General features: G+C 42.0%; 1 protein-coding gene across 4 annotated transcripts in view; it reads left to right on the top strand.

The window, feature by feature from the left end:
* Positions 1 to 21,848, top strand: part of nlgn2a (neuroligin 2a) — a 191,286-nt gene that overhangs the window by 66,927 nt on the left and 102,511 nt on the right. For all 4 annotated transcript variants that reach the window (XM_067579432.1, XM_067579430.1, XM_067579433.1 and 1 more), the window contains one exon: positions 10,551 to 11,484. In XM_067579432.1, the coding sequence (XP_067435533.1) occupies positions 10,977 to 11,484 (508 nt within the window). In that variant the 5' untranslated portion in view covers positions 10,551 to 10,976. The remainder of the gene's footprint in view (positions 1 to 10,550; positions 11,485 to 21,848) is intronic.

Here is a 21,848-nt window from a genome sequence, read left to right on the forward strand (position 1 = left end):
AATCTTTATTGTGACTGTTACCGCCAGTTTAAAGGTCCTGGAAGTTAACAAAACAATGTAAACATTATTGTATTTATTAAAACCTGCTCAGTATACATTAGACATTTCATGAAAGGTGTACTGTGAAACCAAGTGTTTGATGGTGAGTAGTGGAGTGTAGTGTCCCTCCCTATTAAAAACTAAAGATAAAGTAGGTTTTTGATCATGTAAACAAGACCTTGAAAAGACCCATTTCAGCCCAATTTAATTACCACTGTAAGAAACTCTTAGAAGTTTTAAAACTGTTCGTGCCTCTCCTGTACTGTGGTATAACCTACAGTACTGATCCAAGGTCAAAACCACTTAGAAGACGGTAAAATATTTATGATATATAGAACATGTTTAATGGCGGCGCTGTCAGCCAACTACTATAACCCCCCATCCCCCCCCCCTTCTTAATTTTCACTGAACTGTGGCGGCGTCCTCCAGCCTACAGAGGAGCTCTTCCCCCCCGGGGCAGAACCGCGCCGTCCTCTGCCTCTCCTGGACGCTCCCACCGGAGGGGGGGGTTAGCAGCTCAGAAGCTGTTCTAAGTGAGGAGAGATAGGGGGTGGATTTAGAACGGGTGATTTATAGAGGTGAAGAGAGGGAGAGGGAGCAGCAGGTAATCAGAACACGACGGCAGGGAAGTGTATCCGTGTGTGCTTGAGCAAAATACCAGAAAAATAAGAGAGAATAAGGCACGCTCATCAAAGCTGGATACGCACATCCTCTTTGGGTGAAAAGAAAACGTCTAGAGTATTTTGCCAGATGAGCCAGTGACTAAGTGATGGGGCTGCGTATAGCTTGTGAATGTGTTTGTGTGTGGCTGCGAGGCTGTGCTGTCAGCCTGTGATTAATCTACCACTGTCTGTCTAATTACCGCCCGTGCCCCTCCGTGTTCCTCAGCTCCGCCGTAGACGCACTGACCCACACCGGAAACTCAGTGCTCCCGATGCAAATTAAAGCCCTGTAAATATTTGCTTTTAACTCTTGCCGACACATTGTTTCCAATTTTGCGCTCCGGTGGTCTGCAGCCCCAACACCCCCCTCCTCCACACACACACACACACATAAACACGAACACATGCGCACACACTTTATGCTCATACCACCACTACCTACCACTGAATTGTTCGTGTGTGTGTGTGTATACAGCACTGTGTTGTCAACAAGTTTACTGACAGCCTCTACACTGCCTCCTCCTCCGTCTAGCCCTCCCTCCCTCTGTCTCCACATCCTCCCATTGTGTCTGTATTGTAGCTGGCAGTCTGTCAGCCCATTCTCCTCCACTGTCAACCCAGTCTAGTCTCCATAAGGAGTGAATCGGGTCTGGGGAGGGAGGGAAGACAATGTACAATGTATAAAGATGGAAAGGCTGAATAGAATCAAATTTCAATATGGTTTCTTCAATATTGAAGAAAAGTTTCATGCTTGCGTGAGGCAAAGTTTGTCCTTCACAAAGGAACTATGTTAAATATATGATGTCACATTTACACTAATGCAGGTTGTATGTTGGCTAGATGAGCTGCCATTACTGTAAACTCACCCTTATTACTTTGAACATCTTTTTGCCAAGAAATATGTCCAGGAGATCCTGCGGAAGCTGCTTCAAGTTGAAGTACAGTATATGTCCTTAAATGAAATTGGTATATTGCATACCAATTCAGATCCCTCAGCTCAGGGTATCTGCTGATACAAGTACAGAACTCATTGGAACAGATGGATTGCTGCGGCTTGCTGTATGACTGAACGAATGTAACTGGTAGTGGAAACTTGAATTGAATATGGATCACTTCTGAATGGCAGCACTAGAGCAAAATCCACAAGCACCTGCTCCATGAAGTCATTTTAATTTCAGTTTGTCTCCATGCAGTCAACATCCTCTTTTATAATACTGGCAGGGTTGTGTTTCTTGTCTGCAAAGAAGAGATTTTCACTTTTTCATAGGTTTATATTCAATTATTATTTGATTTAATTACAATATAACACAGAAGAGCACAACACATAAATCAGTAGCGTAGTAATAATTAGTTTTTTTCGGTAAAGCCTAAGGACAGGACTTGAGGGTGTACAAGCTTGAATCTCTATGCTTAAAAATGATAAATGTTGCTTTAAATGTAGCTTTCAGTTGAATATACTGTATGCACATGTGTCTAATGAGACATTTATTGTAAATCAGATGATACAGTAGCACACATGCTGACTGATAAACTAATACTTGGGGAACTTGTAAACTAGATGATGAATCATGCATTATATCATGAAGTGATGGTGGGCAGCCTGAATCTAAGACTGCGTGATATTCTTGCCCTAGTGGCAAGAAAACAGAAAGTATGGTGTTTAACTGCAGTCAGGAAGTGAAGCTCTTTATCTAAAGTCAAATCATCTCCATGACCTAAAAGTATTTATCTCTTTGCTTCTGGTTTGCTGTTTATAATTTTCCTACAGAGCTAAACAGTGGTCCTGCTCTTTTTACATTTCTCTGCCTCTCGTTATCTCTCCATCATCTTAACATACCTCCCCCTTCAGCTATCTGTTGAACCCTGGCCTGACTTTGATTCCTTCTTTCCCACATGGAGGGAGAGAGAGATGGAGGGATGAAAAAATAATGAAAATAGAGGATTGACAGGAGCCTGAGCGCACACTGACCTGCCCGTCGGCTCTTTTTTATTCAGAGCCCACACAGAGGCTGTCAGCAGGATGGCAAATATACAAACACACACACACACACGCTTACAATCGTACACTGAAGTCCACCCCATCTACTGGCATCAATGTGGCATCTGCAGAGATGAAACGGCCCCTTTCTGTTCAACCACTCAGCACCCACTCTACCATGCCCTCAAAATCACTTTGCGATCAACACATCAAAATCCTGTCACACCGATAAAAACACACCGCAGATACACTGAGAAACTCCACACATACACATATACATATATATACATACACATATAGCATAGTTGCAGATAAATACGTGTGCAGGGACTCACACACACAAACACACAGTCACAGGGACTCAATGACCTTTAATGTCCAATTTTCTTGTCTGAGCCTTGATGTATTAATTAGGAAATGTGAAAACAAATGTGCTGTGCTGATTCAAAGACTGTCAGACTTTGAAAGCTTTGAGGTGATAATGAGCACAATATATTAGTGTGAGTGGGAGCATGTGTGTGTACATGTTTGGCTGTGCGCTGAAATGGTGAATGCACCGTACTGTGCATTTACCTCCGTAGATTCAAGCAGGCACTTTAGACTACTTTGATTCGTCTCCGTCTGTCTGGTCCTCTGTCTTTCTCCCTCCTGACCTCAACATAATTTTAAGGCTGCAACTGTTGTTGACCTCTTCCATCCAGCACCTTCGCACACTGAATTCCAGCTATTAGCCTGTACCTCTGTCCTGGCAAAAGCAGGTTATTATCTATCATTAAGTTGAACCCACTGTACTGGCAGGCAACACAACACAGAGAGAGAGGTGTCAAGCAATTACATGAGAGGTCGTGGTGGGTGATTCCACGGCTGTATTGGAGTAGAATTGGGTGGAATTGGTTTTAGTGGGATTTAGATTGTACTTGGTAAGCTATTTGGCAGAATAGTGATGGATTCGATTCTGAGACTGAGATCTTTAGATTGATTTGATCACCGTAGGAAAACTGGAAAACTTTCCTCTTGTAGGCATTCTGCGTTAGGTTAAGGGTATGCTTGAAACCAGCTCGTATGACTTGTTGTCCAACCACATCAGAAGGAAAAAGTGTTTATAGCTGTTCCAAATGGCCACACTCGAACACACATTGGCAAAAAAGGAAAAAAGCCTGCTATTTTTAGAGGTTTGCGAGACGTGATAATTGCTCTAATATGGGGATAACAGGGCATGTTTTCGGACTGTCTCTCCGAGAAAGCATGTTGAACTCGATTGCACTTGTGAAAAGTGACAGAAGTAGTTGTGTTAAGAATGAAAAAAAATAGTTCAAACCCTACTTACTTTTTCACCTTGTCTATTTAGGAAAGTTAGAGAAACTGACTGATGCAACTCCCCCAAATCTGAGGTTGATCAGGTGGAGTTTCAGATGCTGTTCGACTTTCTGACAAGCCAAGGTTAAGCAGACTGACGGCCTTAGGATTACGGTCGGGAAGAGTACAGCATGATATATTTTTACCTTACTGACCAAAATGTGTCCATAGCATCGAGTGTTGAAAACTGTTTAGTAGCAAAAGCTGGCATTGAGCTTCTGGCACCAGTCCTCTTGGTGCCAAATAACAGAAACCCAACCTGGGATCCAAGTCAAACAAGATTTTAAAAAAGGGTCAGTTAGGGCCTTGTTGTATTGTATGAACATCACATATCAAATTGGGTTTGACGAAGTTGTAAGACAACAAACAAACTGTGATTGTCTTTCATGTAATTTAAGTGACTGCAAATGGAAGTAAATGGACCAGTAAATGGACCAGTGGTAATAATGATGGAGAGCGTGTGAAACCATAGACCTTCACTTGTGTGGTTGTTGGTATGGCCATCACATATTTTTTGTACTTTTTGAATTGGTGGTGCGTTATGTTTCTGCCAGTCTCTCTATCTGGTTCTGGTCAACCATATTTTAGATTGGGTCTCATTGTCCTCAGGTCTTCTTTAGACTTGCTCTAACTTTCCTCAAGTCCCTTTCAGATCTGGTATCATTTTTTGGAAAATGTATTTTGCCCCCTGGGTTCACGTCTGTTTTGGATCTTGTCCAAAATTTTGAAATTGTGAAGAACTTATATTTGGTCAGCCTAATATACCCCTTATTAACTGATGAGATAGTTCCAGGTTTAACTGTAAATTTTTCCATTTTTTGATTGTTTTATTGAAGCAAGGTTATTGTACAGGTGCTTGTGTTTCAGGCAACATTTAACATTTTGCTGTTTGTTAAATGAAAAAGTGGTTTTGTAGAAAACCATGTAATTATTTCTCAAAGTAAGCCATTTTAAAAAATGTCTTTTTGGTATCAGTACCAAAGCTCAGGCTGTGTCAGCACTATTACTCAATACCTAGCCCTAGATTTAAAATTTATCTTCCAGTCCAAAAGCATGACAGCTGTCATATAATCACCAACTCTGTTAATCAGTCAAGAGAAAGATTTAAATGAGATATATAGGAGCACAGTGGAAGATGAAAAGGCTCAAGTATCAAACCGTGTTTCTCAAATCTCCATTTCCCCCTACATGCATTGATCAAACAGCCTCATCTAATTCAGCTCAACATCCAGCCATGAAACACAAAGAATAATGCTTTTTCCCCCCCAAATGAGGGGCAAGAACGATCAAACTTACTGATCAGACTTCAGTCACCATGAGCATGACCTTCATGTGCTAGATTAACAGCAGGTTAATTGGAGGAAGCCTCTGTCACAGCAATTAAAGATAACAAAGTAGGCTTGCTGTTGAAAACATGAAATCATAAGCACTGTATGTAATTCTCATCTTAATGTGAGCAGGGAAACTGCTTCCCCACATATGGCAACAACATCAAAAGTCTGGTGTCAGTTTTGAAGTAGAGAGCCGCAGAATAAAGGACAAGTAATAATATGTGGAATCTGGTGAGACTTGCTGTAATTAATGAGGGAGAAAATTGTTCACATAAATACAAGAGAAGGACTCAATAATAACACCTGTACAGTGTCGTGCAATGTTAATTATCCCCACAGTCAACTAATAAGCTGACAATAGTAACATTTTTTGCAGAGACTGTCAACTCAATGATAAATTCTCAGGTCATAGCTTGTGGTCTTTTTTTATTACACTGCAAAATCTTGAAGTTATTTAAACTTCAATCATAGGAGTCCAGTTAAGGATGTCATCAGCTACCTAACAAATTCAATTTTAGCCAGTGTTTGTAAGATTGATATAAGTATTTCAAACATGCAGTGTTTCTAGATAAATGATGCTGTGAAGAAAAATTGCCTTCCTCTCATTCAGGTTTTGTTTGTTTGACTTTGTCTTGTAATCTCACCAGTGGGTTACATTCCTCTATAAGGTGACCCAGCTGTTGTGAAACTTTAGTCCACAGTGAATTCACTTTCTACAAGCTGGCAGACACTGTGTCAAATACATCTAACCCTGCATAATTGCCTCATGGCAATGTCTGTTATTACAAAGGGATAGTTAATTGACTATCAACTTGAACCGTGTCTTTCATGTATCTATACTTACAGAAATAGTTTGACATTTTTCAAAAATACACTTTCTTGCTGAAATTTCGATAAGAAGATTGATACCACCCTCACATCTGTCTGTTAAATATGAAGTTACATCAAGCAGCCAGTTAGCTTAGCTTAGCATAAAGACAGGAAATGGATGGAAACAGCAAGCCTGGCTCGCTACAAAAACCACAATGTGAAAAAACAACATGGGGAGCAAAGTGCTTAAGTATTTCTTGGCAGGAAGCAGTGACTTTCTAGAGTCACTTCTGGTTGCTTGGCAACCTCACAGATACAACAAAACTCCAAGGAAACTATAAAAGAAGGAAGGGTCACTCCATCATAATACCAATAATGCTCTGCTTGGTGCCAGTTCTATTGAAACCCACACTAAAACCCAACATATCTACGTCGTATGACCTTTGATGAAGAAATTAAACAACACACTTCAGAGAATACTGACTTGATTTTTTCCAAATGTGCACATTCATTTATTTTCTGTTGGTCTCTAAATAGTATCCAAAGACAATTATAGGTGTACTTGACAGGAGCTCATGATGAGTCAAATTAAAATGGCATATTTAAAAAAAAGTTGCAAGTGAAGCATCCCTTGAAAATGTTGATGTTTAGGATGAATAGCTGGTTGGACATTATGCTGCTTTGTTTTACCTTTAAGACAGTTCTTCTAGTGTAGTTCCTGGAAAAATAGTGACTGATGTTGCACTCTTTAAGAGACTGCTGACAGATCAGTCATTCTGCTTTCTTCTTCACCTTGTAGAGACGTATTCCGCTGTCCGTTTTGTGCTACATGCTCAGCATTCACTGTCGACTTTCCTCTTTTTCACTGCACTAATTTTTTGTTGTGGCAGACGGAGATATTGACTATACTGAGCAACGGTGACATTGTTATAGCCTACCTAGGGGCCCTCTAAGAACATTTCTGCACCATCTATTCGAATTTGTTAACAGTCAGGAGACATCTTAGGTCAACAAATTGAGCAACAAAATTTTATCACTTACAGATTTGTAGGTCAGATTAAAGCGTTTGACAGGCTACGTCTGGCCGGCAGCCTGTGGTCGTAGTTTGACCATGCTCTAAATAAACAGGCAACCCTTTATGGATTAGACAGAAAGTGAGAGATGGCAGGTTTGAGTCCTCAGTGTCAGGATTCAGATACATGACGCTGAACACCTCTCTGCTTGCAGATTGTAGATTGCTGTGGATAAAAATGTCCCCTAAAGGGTACGGTTTGTACCCAATTTGAATAACGTTAACGTCAGGGAAAACATTTTTACCATTGTTGTGCATCTTTTTGTGCTTATCCTCAATGATACAGAGTCACACAGTCCCGCAGCAATACAGCCCGTAGTAACCGGGGTGGTCAAGAATTGAAAATAGAATTTCTTTGTGCTACATTTTCCTCCGGAGGGTTTTTCGGCGGCTCATATCTTGATGAGAAATACCACGTGAGAGAGAGAGACGGAGATGAGGGAAGGGCACAGAGAGAGATGAGGTTTATACTGATGATCTGCCATTGAGCACCCTGTGTGGTCCCCCCTCCCTCTCTGCCTCCTGAGGGTTGATGGAAAACAGTCTCCTGATGACATGAATCATGGATGAGTGTGTATGCGTGTGATAGCGCTGTGTGCATGAACTTGTGTAGTAGTCACAGAGTATTTCTGGAAAACCTGTTCCTTCAAATCTGTGTCTGTGAGCGTAACAGTGTGTGCTACCTGTATGCCAAATGGAAACTACACACACACACACACACACACACACACACACACACACATACACGTGGATATCTCCTATATGGCTCCATGCTCAACTCTCCTCCCACCAGCCCCCCCGTCGTCTCTCCCTCTCTGCTTCATCAATCACTTAAGCTCTCCCACTGCTCACAGCAAAGCTGGACCAATTAAGCCCTCTAATTGAGCCAATTAGCAATTAAACACTCAGATGCACCCCAAAATTCCGGAGGTCCCTCCGGACACGCTCACGCTTGCCAGGGCCTTGGATTTTTAGCTGGCATGTGTGGGCCTCTCTTGCCCCCTGCGTCTGCCCAGGCTTGAGGTGCAGGTCTGGGGGCAATAGGGGTCTAGTTGAGCCTCTTCCTGTGCTTGTGGATGTGGATCTATTAGCTGTCCACCACTCAGAGAGATTCAAGGACTCTGAAGAGTCTCCTCTGACCAGAGATCCGCATTTTATTAACACCAGGACCTGTTTCCTCTCCATATACATTCTCACTTATCTCTCGTTTGTCTCTCACTTTCCCAGCTCCTTTATCCCCCGCTCTCTCTCTCTCCGTATCTGCCTCTTTATCTCCCATGCTCTTTTATGTGTTTTGCAAGATGAAAGTTTAATGGTAAATGTCAGTGTGTGTGTGTGTGTGTGCGCGTGTGTGTTCATACGTGCGTGCGTGGGCGAAGGGCTCGTCCCTGGCGCTCGGTGCAAAGCAGGCCGGCCTCTAGACTCTCCACGGTTTAATTAGAGCACACATTGTGCTGCCTGCTTCTCCACGAGAGGATACACACCCAGACGCACACATGGGGCGCGTGGGCAGAACAACAAAGTCCACACTGAGTCGAACAAAGGCGGGAGCGGAGATATTTAGGCTGAACGCACTGTACCAAAAAAGAAGACAATGAATGATTGCAGTCGCCGCGCGATAAAGTGAATTTAACGCTCACTCGCAATCACCGCCGTCTAAAAGAACACACTTTTTTTCCTACAAGCTGGCGTATATCCTCCCCTCAAATAGCTTGTTGTACATAAGAAACTTTATTATTACATGAACGAGCCTCCTTATTTGTATGTCTTACATCAGTGTGATTGAGACCGCTCGTCTGCTCATCAGCCTATAGACTCTAATTATCTGCCGTCTTGCCTCGGGACACTTCACTCCCATACTTTCAAATTCAAACGGCTTTATTTGCAGCAGGCGAGAGAGAGCGAGAGAGAGAGAGAGAGAGAGAGAGGGGAATACAGACAACAAAAACATAGAGTTGCTTCAGTGGGTCCCGGCGATGCAATAATACGGTTAATGATGACTTTAAATGGGACAATAATGGCGTGGTGATGAAGCAAGAGAGAGCATGAAAGGGAGAGAGCGGTAATGGTGAATTTAAAAAATCAGATAAGAATGAAGATGCTTGTGTGTGTGTGTGTGTGTGTGTATGAATATTAAAAGACATTTCTGTCTTGTTCCTGTACTCATTACTGCTAGGGTGTGTGTGTGTCCCGTACCATTACATAACACCACCCACCAATGTTATGACAGTATAATCTCATGCATTTCTGACTCAGGGTCTGTTACATGAGGATTTGCACATTTGCGCAGTAGATTACATGAATGAGCGTACAGTGTGTGGGCATTCATTCATGTGTGGGTCAGTTAAGGCTTACTGTGTGTGTGTGTGTGTGTGTGTCTTTGAGCTCGTGTCACTCTGCATGTAGCCCGAAAGTGTCCCGGGCTGTTATAAGCTGCTTAAAGGCGCACATTATTGACCTTTAACCTTACTGGGCAGTGAAAGGCTCACCCTAATCTCTAGCCTCTACTCTTCATCCACGCTGTCTACTGTACTGTGATCTTCAGAACCGGTACTGAAGCCTGTAGGAAATTAATAAGCCTAAATATTGAGGCATCGGTAGCGGCGTTTGTTAGATGAAGACTTATGCAGGAGCGTGACTGCATCAGCTGTGCTACATTAGCTCATGCATGCTAGGAGTGAGCTTGGCAGGTTAAATACAGTTCACCGGGAGGGATTTGGTGTCTGTCCTCATGCGGGTCAGAGCAGGACAGCGAACAGGTTTGTCATGAATAATAGAGAGGGAGAGTTTTGTCGAAATGTGTACACAACATGGAGTATACATGAGATTTCCCCGGGTCAGATTGGTGTCGCTAAAACCAGAGGAACTGAAGTGTGATCATGAGCGTTTGTTTTGATGCTGTTGTTGTTTTCAACTCACCTGCTCCAGAACGGTGTTTTTCAGCATTTAATGTAACGACATGAAGCGATACGCGTTGCTCATCTCATAAAATGTCCCCAAAATGAAGCTTGTTGACTTGATCTCAACAATACCGTCTCTAGATTTAGTGTGTCTTCTCATTTTCACTGCTTTCATTCCAGGAAATATTTTTTTGCTTGGCAACAGTTGAAGGGAAAAATGTTGCTTTTGCAACATTTAATGGAATGTATTTCTGTTTTAGATAAGCTATAATCTCTCTTATCTTTCTCCTTCCCACACCCCCCCTTTTCCTCCTTCACTCTCTTTCTGTTTTTCTCTCTATATATCACTATCATTTAAATCTCTTCCCTCTGCTTCCTCCCCCTCTGTCTCTCTTCCTGCAGAGTTAAAGACATCAATCAAATGATCCGGATAAGACGAGACCAATAGGGATGGAACGCAACAGAACCATGGCTGGGGATGCGTTTCGGTCCGCCTTCGCACAGAATCAACACTGACCTGGCACCCACACCGAGGTCCAACCTCCCTCTCCGGTATCCCAGGGACCCTGCTTTACCCCAGCACGCCGTTTTACCCTCCATCTCACCTTCACTCAGCGCTCCCTGTCTTGATCAAACCTCCAGAAAAGCTCCTTTTTGTCTTTTAGAGGCTGCTTGCTTTTGTTGTGTTAATCCCTCTCTTATACTTTACCTTCCAGACTGTTGGTTACAATCCACATCCCCTCTTAAAAAAAACAGAGCTACGTCCGGTTGTACTTCCTTTTTATTTCATAGGGTCCAAAACAGACTAAGAGCAGGTGGCTTAACAGTATGAAACCAGTCATGTACCCCCTTTCACTTGCTACGAGTAAACAAAGTCGGCGGGGTCTGTCGACCAGAAGGAGCCCCCATAGTCTCATGACAGACTGGTGCCTGATGGGTGCGCTGGGCCTTGCTCTTCTCTTCAGCCTGGCCTCAAGCCAGAAGATGGACCCTTCCAAGCACCCCATAGTCACCACCAACTACGGCAAGCTCAGAGGCATCAAGAAGGACTTAAACAACGAGATCCTGGGCCCAGTGGAGCAGTACCTTGGCGTGCCATACGCCACCGCACCAATCGGCGACCGCCGCTTTCAGCCGCCAGAAGCTCCGGGATCCTGGCAGGAGATCCGCAACGCCACCCAGTTTGCCCCCGTGTGCCCTCAGAACGTCCACGGTGTGCTGCCGGAGATTATGCTGCCCGTGTGGTTCACTGACAACCTGGACGTGGCGGCCGGTTACATCCAGAACCAGAGCGAGGACTGCCTCTACCTCAACGTCTACGTGCCCACTGAGGATGGTGAGTGGACAGTGTTAAATGAAGGGCTTGTTGAGGGAATAGATAAATGACTGTTTGCTAAGCTTCAGCCCCTCAGTTACTGTTGTCAAGTTTTCAGCTCTTGCTCAGTAACTGTCACTGTCACAGCAAATTCTCAGTAATTTTCAAAACAAAGACAAAAGACAAAATAATGTATTAATGCAGACATGGGGAGATACTACATAGTGGATGTGCTAGTCATGAAGGGTTTTTTTATGTAACCTCACAAAATAATGTATGAAATGGGTTTCCTTGGGTTTACAACTATAGGTAGTAAGCTAGTTAGGCAGACAAGCTAACATTTGCAGCTTCTATTAGAGCAGATCAACACAGTGTTTAAGTGATTCTTTACCTTTTGGTTCTTGTATTTTTGTTTTTTTGCCCATCACAATTGCTAATCTATGATTGGACAATTGCTCTTCAGGGGAGGGGTTTAGCAAACGGTCTCATAAAAGAGAGAAGCCTATGTTGACGTGTTCACCTAATGTGGAAAAATGTCTGGAAAAGTCCTGTTTTTCTTTTCCTGGTTTGTGCATTACTGTAAACACCATAAATATTACATATGCATCTTATACATAGTGACTATGAGTTTTAAAGACAGGGTGTGAAGGGGGGCTTATATAAAAAAAGAGACATTAAGCACAATATCCTGCGGAGGGTCAAAGGATTTTTCAATTACCCTTCTCTGGTTTTACACTACATCCCATTCAAGGTGTCATAAAGCAAGAGAAAAAAGGCCAGAACTGAAGCAGAATCCAGGTGTTTTATGAAAAAAAGGATTAGGTGACATTTGACTTTTCTTACTTTTTTACCATCAAGAACCCTCTTCTCTCAACTAAGATCTTACCGCGGACGTTTTTGTCTGCCTGGGCACTATTAGGTGTGTGAGCAATAAAAGAGAAATATTTCCATTTTGTCGGGAGGTTTGATATGAGGAGTAGAGACTTCCATCGGCCCTCTCTCTCTCTCCTTGCCTATGATATTATTAGAAGTTTTTCAATTTAAAATTTCTATATCTCTTAATACAAGCTGCACAAAGCCGGCACCTATGAATCATGTCGGCGGGTTTCACGTGCAGGAACAGTTTTTTTTATTTTACTAACACAAATGATCTCTTATAGAATTTTTTGACGTACCTGAGAATGAAAATAAAAGCGTAAAAAAATCAACCAGGAAGGAAAACCACATCATCTGCTTTGACTATATCAATATCAGCTCATGTACCTAATATGTTCGTATTCATCCATGTTTTTCTTACTGTTTCAATGTGCACATTTGTATGCATGTAGTACAGTGACGAGGCGCTGAACATTTCTTTAATCTAACACATTGCAGTCTCACTTTCAGCACTTGACTGGACTTTTTTTTTTTTTTTTTTTCTTTTTTTTTTTTTTTAGCCCCTCACAGCTCAACACCTTTCCTGCTGCCTCTCCAGTCCAACACTGCAGCCTCAGCCCTCAGCACCCTGTCATTGCTACTTATAGCTCCTCGGGTACATATAGAACACTATACATCAGGTTATGAGTCATTTCACACTGTCACACTGCTTGTTTTTTTTTTTTTTTTTTTCCCTGTTTCCTGAGATATATGACTTGGTGGAAATGCAAGTGCCATAAGAGAGATATACAGACCTACTCGCTAACATACTCTCTGGAAATGTCACACAGGTGTAAAATATTCTCTGTTAGTGAGTGTGCGGAGCTGACATCGGTGTCTATAGGACCCTGAGACTTTGACCTTCATTCATCAACATGAAACATTAGCAGTACACCCTACATCTTCACTGTAGTACACAAACACACTGTTAGTGAGGTGTGTGCAGGTGTATAATGAATTAAAACCATACTGCCAACATTGCAAATACATATAATTAGTCAAGGGCGTAGGCTTGATTTTAACTTTAACGGCTAAAATAATTGTGTACTTGCTCTCTCTTTCACATGTGCACATGCACACATAAAGAGCCTGACTCTGCAAAATGTTTACTGTATATACATTTGCTGACTCGCCTGAAACCGGACTTGTATCATGATTTTTTCTCCGATTTTTACACTTTATTTTATTGATAGACCGTTAAAGCTGAGATCAAAAATTACATTACAATAAAATAAATGTATAGAAAATGATGCTCAAACCTACCTTTAAATCATCACAAAAACTTCTATTTGGATTATTTTTCATTGGCGAGATCTTTCACTATGACATCATAGCTCATCTGAGAGGCTGCGGCTCACGTGTCTGTGTGTCTCTCCGTGCCGCTCAGGCTGCCGCTGACGGCGTTTTCATAATGAAATGATGCCTGACAGTCACAAACACATCAGTTTGACAAGCTGTGGCTGATTTAGCTTATAAATAATGTTCATGTCTTACTGACACATATGCAATAATCACTCTGCTCTTGATCCATTCTAGGAAAAGCGGACAGATGGCATTAAATAGTAAATATTTTTCTTACTAATTTCAAAGATTAATGTTTTGATTGATTGCAGAACGTTATTATTAACTAAGCTCAACTGTTACTGATACTTCCGTTCTTCTTTAAAAAAAGAACCAGGTGTCTTCATTTGGTTTTGGGAGGAATTTTCACCGACAGTAATAAAGTTATTTAATTAAACGGCATGTCTGAGCAAAAATCACAAATGAGCTAACAACACCCGACACCTGAAATTACTATAAATATAATATCACATGATCTTAGTTTTATAAAGCTCTATAAATACTCACTACTTCAGATTCTCCACCTCACCGACTCCACTGCTGCTGCTGCTGAGGGTCAGATCATCAGGTCAAGTATCCTACATATCGTGCTCTTTCAGTCTTTATTATAATAGTGCACTTTATTTGCAGAAAAAACACAAACCCTGCTACTCTGCAGAGATCTTACTGTTCACATTACGTGGAGTTTAAGCGGCTAGATTGTTTGAGATCAGTAAAAATATTGGTAGGAAGAATGCAGCAACACCTTGACATTGGTAGGAACCTACTGTCCATACCTAAATCTATATCCATGTCATTAGCATATACAGGATGTCTTTTTTTATTCTTATAAACAAGCTGTGGAAATGTTGTTTCATCATTCGCTCATCATCAATTCTGGTATATTTATGGTGGTCAAGTCAGGCATGACATTGCTAGCCTCAGCACTCTCTCACAGCCACAGGGTTGTCTTTTTTTTCCCCCCTCCTCCTCCTTTCCTCTGCCTCTCCTCCCTCATTGATTTTAAGTCATTTTGTACTTGTGCAGCTGGGGAGGAGAGGAGAGAGGAAACTAGGAGAGGACAAATGAAGAGGGGAGGAGTTGAAACAAGAATGGGGAAGAGGAGAGGAAACGAGGAGAGGACATTTTGGGCAAGAGATCAAAAAAAATAAGTCCATGGGAACTATCGGCTCAGCTCATTGTCACACAAACACGACACACACACATCCTCTCTCGCTTCTTCTCTTGCCGTACCGTTGAGTCCACTCCTATTCTTTGTACTTTTAAAACCTGAACGCTACATCTCTCTGAGGCCTGCTACTTGTATCTGGTTTTTTTAAGGGCACCCTTAAGACAGAATTCTTAAAAGCCTCCTCTAATTTTAAGTTGATTAAGCCAGCAGAATTACTCCTTAATGCTGCCATCAGTGCAAATGGAAGAAAGTAGGACACTGACATGAACTCGTGTGTTTGTTCATCGATAAACAAACATACTAACATTTGCTGGTTACTTATGGCTCCTTAATTAATATTTAAGTGCTTAGTCTAGCCATGTGTTGTCACTTTTTCATTAATTCCACCGCACCCATGAATTAATATGTTTCATTTGTAATACTCGAGGAAGAAATCATGAAGTGAAACACAACTAATCATCTTGCAGTAATAATACAAAATTACACTTATCATCTGATTAACAGCAGTTTAATATAAAGTGCAAACGAGGACTTTAGTGCTTTTACGTTTTATTGCTTCCATTACATCAATATTTTACATCAAGTTATCATATTTATTGGTTCTTTTTCCTTCAGTCTTGATCTTTAACACTGTTCTCAACATTCTAACAGGTTTCAGATGCTGTCAGACAATCTGACAAGCTTCATTTAAAGTACTCTGAGGCTGTTTGCTCTGTGCCCATCAAGATATGATAATGTGAAGTCCTCTCTATAAACCCAACTTGTATCGTTATCCCTGTGGTAGTACTGAATACCAGGCCCTAGGACCCAGGGGAACCGGTTATGCCCTCGGGCAGGTCGCTCCCTCACCCAATGCAGGGAGGGAGGGGCTCCGCCGGTTCCCCTGTAGATGACATCCCATAAATCATAGCGAGAGGTTTTCATCTGGCTCCTGCAGAGTCACGGTGGATCGATGGACGAAGGGGAAGGGAGGGAAGGACCGGTGGCCGCTGCTGCTGCTGCTGCTGCTGCTGCCTCAGGCCCACAGACAAACCGCATGCTTCTCTCAGCAGTCAGCAGCCATTAACACAGAGCAAGACGTCACGGTGAATAAGTCAGAGTAGCTGGACTCAGCAGCGCCCAAATTGGAACTCGCTGTAAATGTTAACCAACACGTTCACATAGCTGTGCTTTGTGCAGTTAGGCAGAGGGCGATCTAGGTGATGGAGAAACTGTTGCTTTGATGTTAACAGGAGCAGCTTTACCCACAACACCCGCTGAAGCCTGAACAGACAGAATCAACTAGAGCTCAGTCATCCAGCTGATGTCCAGATAAAGTACTTCTCTATTTCAGGTGTCTACACAGAACCACTCGTTATTTCACTTTACCCTCAGCTCTTCACGTTTATAACTCTTGATTTTTCTCCCCTTTCACATGTAAAAATTCAATGTAAAACCTCTTCGACCATTTTACTTCTATAACACAAGTGTTTCACCCCAAAATGTCAATTTTCCATCATCATCCCAGAAAATGTTTTCCATATTTCCCCATTGTTAAGGGTAGAAAACTGGATATGGATCCTGGAGGAAAGTGTTTCGTTTTCTACTGTAGAAACTTTTCTCCTTAAAACCACTCTCCCTCAATCCCTGTGACAGTTTCTGATTGGCTGAGGAGCCTCTAGACAGTCCATCTGAAAGCTAAACTTGTCAAAAACAGGCATTGCTGACATCAGGCGTACACTGGGTCACATGTGTTGCTCGTGTAATCTTACCTGTGTATTGTTTAGACACCATTATAAGATAAGTAACCCCTTAAAAGAACAAAAAAAAAGCAAGCAATCAAACAAGGATGGATCTTGTACAAACTAAGACAAACTACACCAGTCTTTAACCCTCATAAGATGTTAGAAAACGCCTTTTATAGCTGCTAGTTCTAATCAGTTAGTCCTGTTGGAGGAGGGTATACATCGCTTTTGCCAGATAATCCTCTGGGATTTGAACCGCTAACCTCAGCGCATTCAGCTCCGCGCTTCTTAGGTTGAGCTGCAGGGTGCGAGCTGGGGGCCTGATAAATTATTCCATCAGATACTTCATCTATCTCCATGCATCAAACTCAAACTCCCACATCTCCCCTTTCTGCAATATTTCAATTTTCTTAGAAGATTCATCAAGAAGGGTTCAATACTAACACAATAATGCGCACGGAGGCCGAGAGCCCGCGCTGCAACATCAGCATGGCAGAAGGGCTAGGGATGAATAAACAAATAAAAGAGATGAAAACAAACAGATAAATAATGGGAAAAGAGAGAGAGAGAGAGGTGCCAGCATGCTGGAGTGGAAATATGATATATATTGCTTGTGATCCCAGAAAAAACCTTGATTATTCTGCTCCATCTCTTTCTTTATGTCACCTCTTTGTGTTGCTGACTCCAGTTGATACCCTCTAAAAAACAAAAATGGGAGAAAAAGGGGAAAATACATCATCATCTCTCTGGAGGCAGAATATACTTCCCCTAGAATGAACAATCGCTGTTACATACAGTGTAGGTGCCTGTAGCTCGCAGGGGACTCATGAAATATCCACTGTCTTTCTCTCTCCCTCGCACATACTCAAATTCACATGCCTGGAAGTTTTCTTTGATGTTAGCGGACTAAGCAAAGCTGACGGAGACAAAACAGAGCTTTTAATAAAAAAGACAAGGCCACAGTGAGAAGCAGAGAGTCAGATTTAATGTCAGTAATCTCTAGGTACAGTATAGTTGTCATTTTATGGAAGATGGAGGTCAGAACAGAAGGGCCCGTGGTCCAACCCATACAAACCAAATCTGACAGAGTCCATCTTTTCTTTTTGCTCTCGTGTCTCACCTCCTCCCTCTCCCTCTCCTCTGTTCAATCTGGTCCTCTTTTGCTCTCCGTTCTATCCTGAGGCACACTGGAGCAGACAGCAAGTGGCCCGCTCGGTCAAAGGCTTTGTCTTACTCCGGGAGGTGGTGCGGGTGAAGAAAAAATCAAATCAGCCAGGGTCGGTCACTCGCTTTGAACTTTTCCATTCATCCATATAGGATGTTCTTATACAGTACATACCCTGAAAGGCCACCAGCAGCCAGAGCACACAGGGTGTCTGCTGGTTGTTGAAAAGTTTGACAAGGACTAAAATGAAAGTTTCAGGCTTTGAAAGATTATTTGTTCTGTTTTTTTTTTTAGCACTGGGTCTGGATTTTTAATCAAAGGACAAATTATTTTCTTCCTTTTTATCAAAGATGTGGACCAGAAGTGTTTTTTAAACACTAATCCATATGATTTCCTTCTCATAACAGACATACAGTGTAGGATACAAGTTAAAAATTGAAATATGGGGCAAAAAAGTTAGCTTATTCGCTTTTTGCCAATAGTTGGATGAGAAGAGCAATACTACTGTCTATCTATACGTTTAATAGTCCAGCTATTTCATTGATTGGTGCAGTAACATCCTGGAGTCTCTTCTGGTTTCCTGGCAACCACGAAATAGTCAGTAAAACCACAAGGTGTTATTTTTACACTTTGGTTTTAGTACGGATTAAACAAAAAAGACATAAAGTGTTAATTAGTGAGCTTTACGGGTTCTGCTGGCATACTTTGTTGCCTTTTTGGACAGAGCCAGGCTAGCTGTTCTCCTTTACTGCCGGTCTTTGTGCTAAGGTAAGGTAACGGCTTGCTGACTGTAGCTTCATAGTTATCATGCAGACATGAGAGTGGTGTCAATCTTCTCCTCTTGCTCAAGGTTGTCAAGAGAGCGAATGCAATTCAAGGAAGCATTAAAAGGTCTTATATAGCATTACATTAAGCTTTCAGAAATGTGTAGATTGGTCATTATGGAGCCACATTGTGTGGCTTTATTGTGTTTATTGCTCCAGATGTGGTCTGCATGATGATATAAATCTATGTGTCTGTAACTGATTGTTATCCATGTGAAGAGCAGACAGGTTTATGTTTAGAGCATTAAATAATGTTTGTTTCAATGAGAAATCATGTCCAGAAATGAAGAAAATGCATATTTGTAATGGAATGGGTGAGTTAAAGCAGAGAAGGGGAGCTTTTTTTGGTGGGTTGAACAGTAATGTATGACATGTAACTGACTTGATGTTAAGCCAGGATAATCAGATTATATGCCCCCCTAGGAACTGATGAAGCAACTTGGATGAGTAGCAAAATATCTCCAAGACTAAAACAGCAAATCCAGTTGCCTTTGATGTAGTACCTCTAGGTTTGTTTGATTTCTGAGAGACACGCGAAAAAGCAAAACGATTGTTGAGTTTTCTTTAAAATGGACATTTACATGACAGAAAGCATTCAACATGTCAGTAAGGGTGAGGTTCCTCAGGGATAACGAAACCATCTCTGTTTGATATTTGTAAGAATCTTGAAGAGTAACATCGCTCTTTTCATCACAGACCTACAATATCCAAGATGAGACATGAGCTGAGAGGAGGAGGAGGAGGAGGAGGAGGAGCAGCAGATTTTTAAAAAAATGTTGACTGCTAAGGTGGTGTAGCCTGTGGGTTTGATGGACTGTTGAAATGGAGGAAATGTTATTAGAAATGAGTCCAGCACTACTGAAGCTAACATGTCTCACAAATCATAGCTGCACTGACAAAGAGAGGAGTTGGAAAGGAGCCAGATCAGGTGTGTGTGAAAGAGAATCAGTGTGTGTCTGTGGGTGTGAAAGAGGAAGACAATCCTACACATTTAACTGCAGTGAACTGACCTGTGTAATTCTTGAGGGTATAGTTCTCAAATAACAGATTCAAGCTCGGTGTTGGGAGAGAATACGTTTTATAGGGGTCTCGGCCTTGATTCTTACTTGACCCAAATTTTAGACTAATGTTTCAACGTGATTGTACCTTTTGTTAAACTCCCTCTTACGTTAGGAACATTTGAATGGTTAAAATAATCTCTGCACACATCGGTGACGATTGGAGAAATTATTTGCATATATCACTCACTGTCTTTACTTATCGTAGGTGCGAGCAAATGCAGCGGTTTCATAATGTGATCGCATGACTGAGACTGACTACTCTGCCAGATTATCATATTGATCACATGTTGAGACGTTCAGTTAGCCTCTGATGGAGGCTGAGAAGCAACAGTGTAGTTAGTGAGAGACACTGAAATGAAGAGAAGATGAGAACTAGCGAAGAAGGGGGGGGGGTGTGGGAGGTTGAAGGAGTGCAGATTTTAGATTGAAGACACAAGAAAGGGGGAAGTGGGGCGGAGGGGTTGTCCTGGCAACCATACACCGCTTCCTGTATCTTCCTGTCAGGGCGTGCATCAAAGACCGCATGCATTTTGCCTTTCCACTAGACTCTGAATGAAGGAATTAGCAAGGGCTCAGTTCCAGCTATTTATAGCCTGTAAGCCAGATAGATGGAGAGAGAGAGGGAATTTGAGGAGGGAGTATGTGTGTGGATGCATGCGTGGGTGGGTTTTAGTATTCAGTGGGTGTGTGTGTGTGTGTGTGTATGCATGTGCATGCACGTCACATGATCCTAATAATCTCCGCGGTGTGTTTTTAACGCATCTTGTCGCATTCATGTAGGTCATCTGTTTGATCGACTCTCCTCTCCTCACCCCATCTCTCTCTTTTTCACTCATTCAGCTCATATTATCTTTCTTCTTCATGTATCACCACCGTTTTCATCCAGCCTCTCTTCCCCTTTACAATTCCCACCATTTTGCCTCTCTGCCCTCCTCCCTCCTCCCTGCCTTCCTTCTTTTCTCTTTAAGCGCATCCCCCACCTCCCGGCTGAAATTCTCACAGCTTCCCAGTCATCACCATATGCTTTGGATGAGCAATGAAGGCAGAAATAGGATTTAGCTGTAGACAGTCCATTTAAATGATCTTTTTAGCCTCAGGAGAGTGAATTGACTTTACAACAGTACTTAAATAATAAGCTCTCAGCTTTGACTATCCATGTTCTTTTGGCTTTGCTTCTGATGCGCGTTCCAGCACAATCTGGGATATCATCTGTTTTAACTCGAGGGGATTGATGAAGTACATCTAATGGGATTTGATGAGGTCTGATGTACCCTCTCCTATCAATTAAATATTCCATTAAAAATAAGCACCCGCCCACAGGTGGGGCTTCAGAGAACCATTCAGCTCTATGGAGCGTTTTAGTGTCTTTCAGCTTCTTGTTTTGGTTTTCAGGGCCACAACTTCACTGTTTTGGTTCAGTCTCACTGCTCTCATGATTTCCAGCAGCAGTAGGCAGCTGTTTTCAGCAAGAAACCTCTAAAACGCCCATGATATGTTACCTTCCCAGCACCAAATGGCAGACAGATAAAGTTAGCGACTTGCTGGTGAACATAGTGGAGCTTTTATGACTTTTTCACTTCATACCAGCAACAATGAGCTAAAGTTATTCCCACAAAAGTGACATTAGGTGCCCCATAATATTTGTTGCGTGCACAAAGTAATGGAATGCAGCTTTAGATATGAAACAAAATGCTCTTTACTTGCTATAATATTTTCTTCGTAACATAACTGTATTATCTTCTTTTTGATAGCTGTGTGTTTACCTGTGTTTTGGTTGGATAGTGTGATGGTTTATTGGAACACAGCCTTGTTGCTCAGTAGTATTTTTACACGTATATCAGTTTTGACAGTATGTTTGTGGTTTAGTGGTGCTTGTCTATCACAACCTCAACCAACTGTGACACTGCCTTGCCCTTTGACAAATAACAGACAGGATTCAGGCTTGTCATGTAATGTATTGCAGCGGTGGACAGTCATAAATTGTCCTCAGCTCTCAGTGTAGTTGCCTTTTTTAATTAATCCTCTAGTTTATTGATACAGTTGACATTCTCAGCTGCTGAGTCAGACATTTGGAGCCAGAGTGGTCAGCTATCCTGTTACCAAGATGTTGACGGGACCAGCAACATTTGAATATTACTGGGCAATGCTGTGAACCAGAGATAAGCCTGAGCATAGAAACAAGGT

The sequence above is a fragment of the Thunnus thynnus genome, chromosome 22 (assembly GCF_963924715.1).
Source record: "Thunnus thynnus chromosome 22, fThuThy2.1, whole genome shotgun sequence".
NCBI lineage: Eukaryota > Metazoa > Chordata > Actinopteri > Scombriformes > Scombridae > Thunnus > Thunnus thynnus.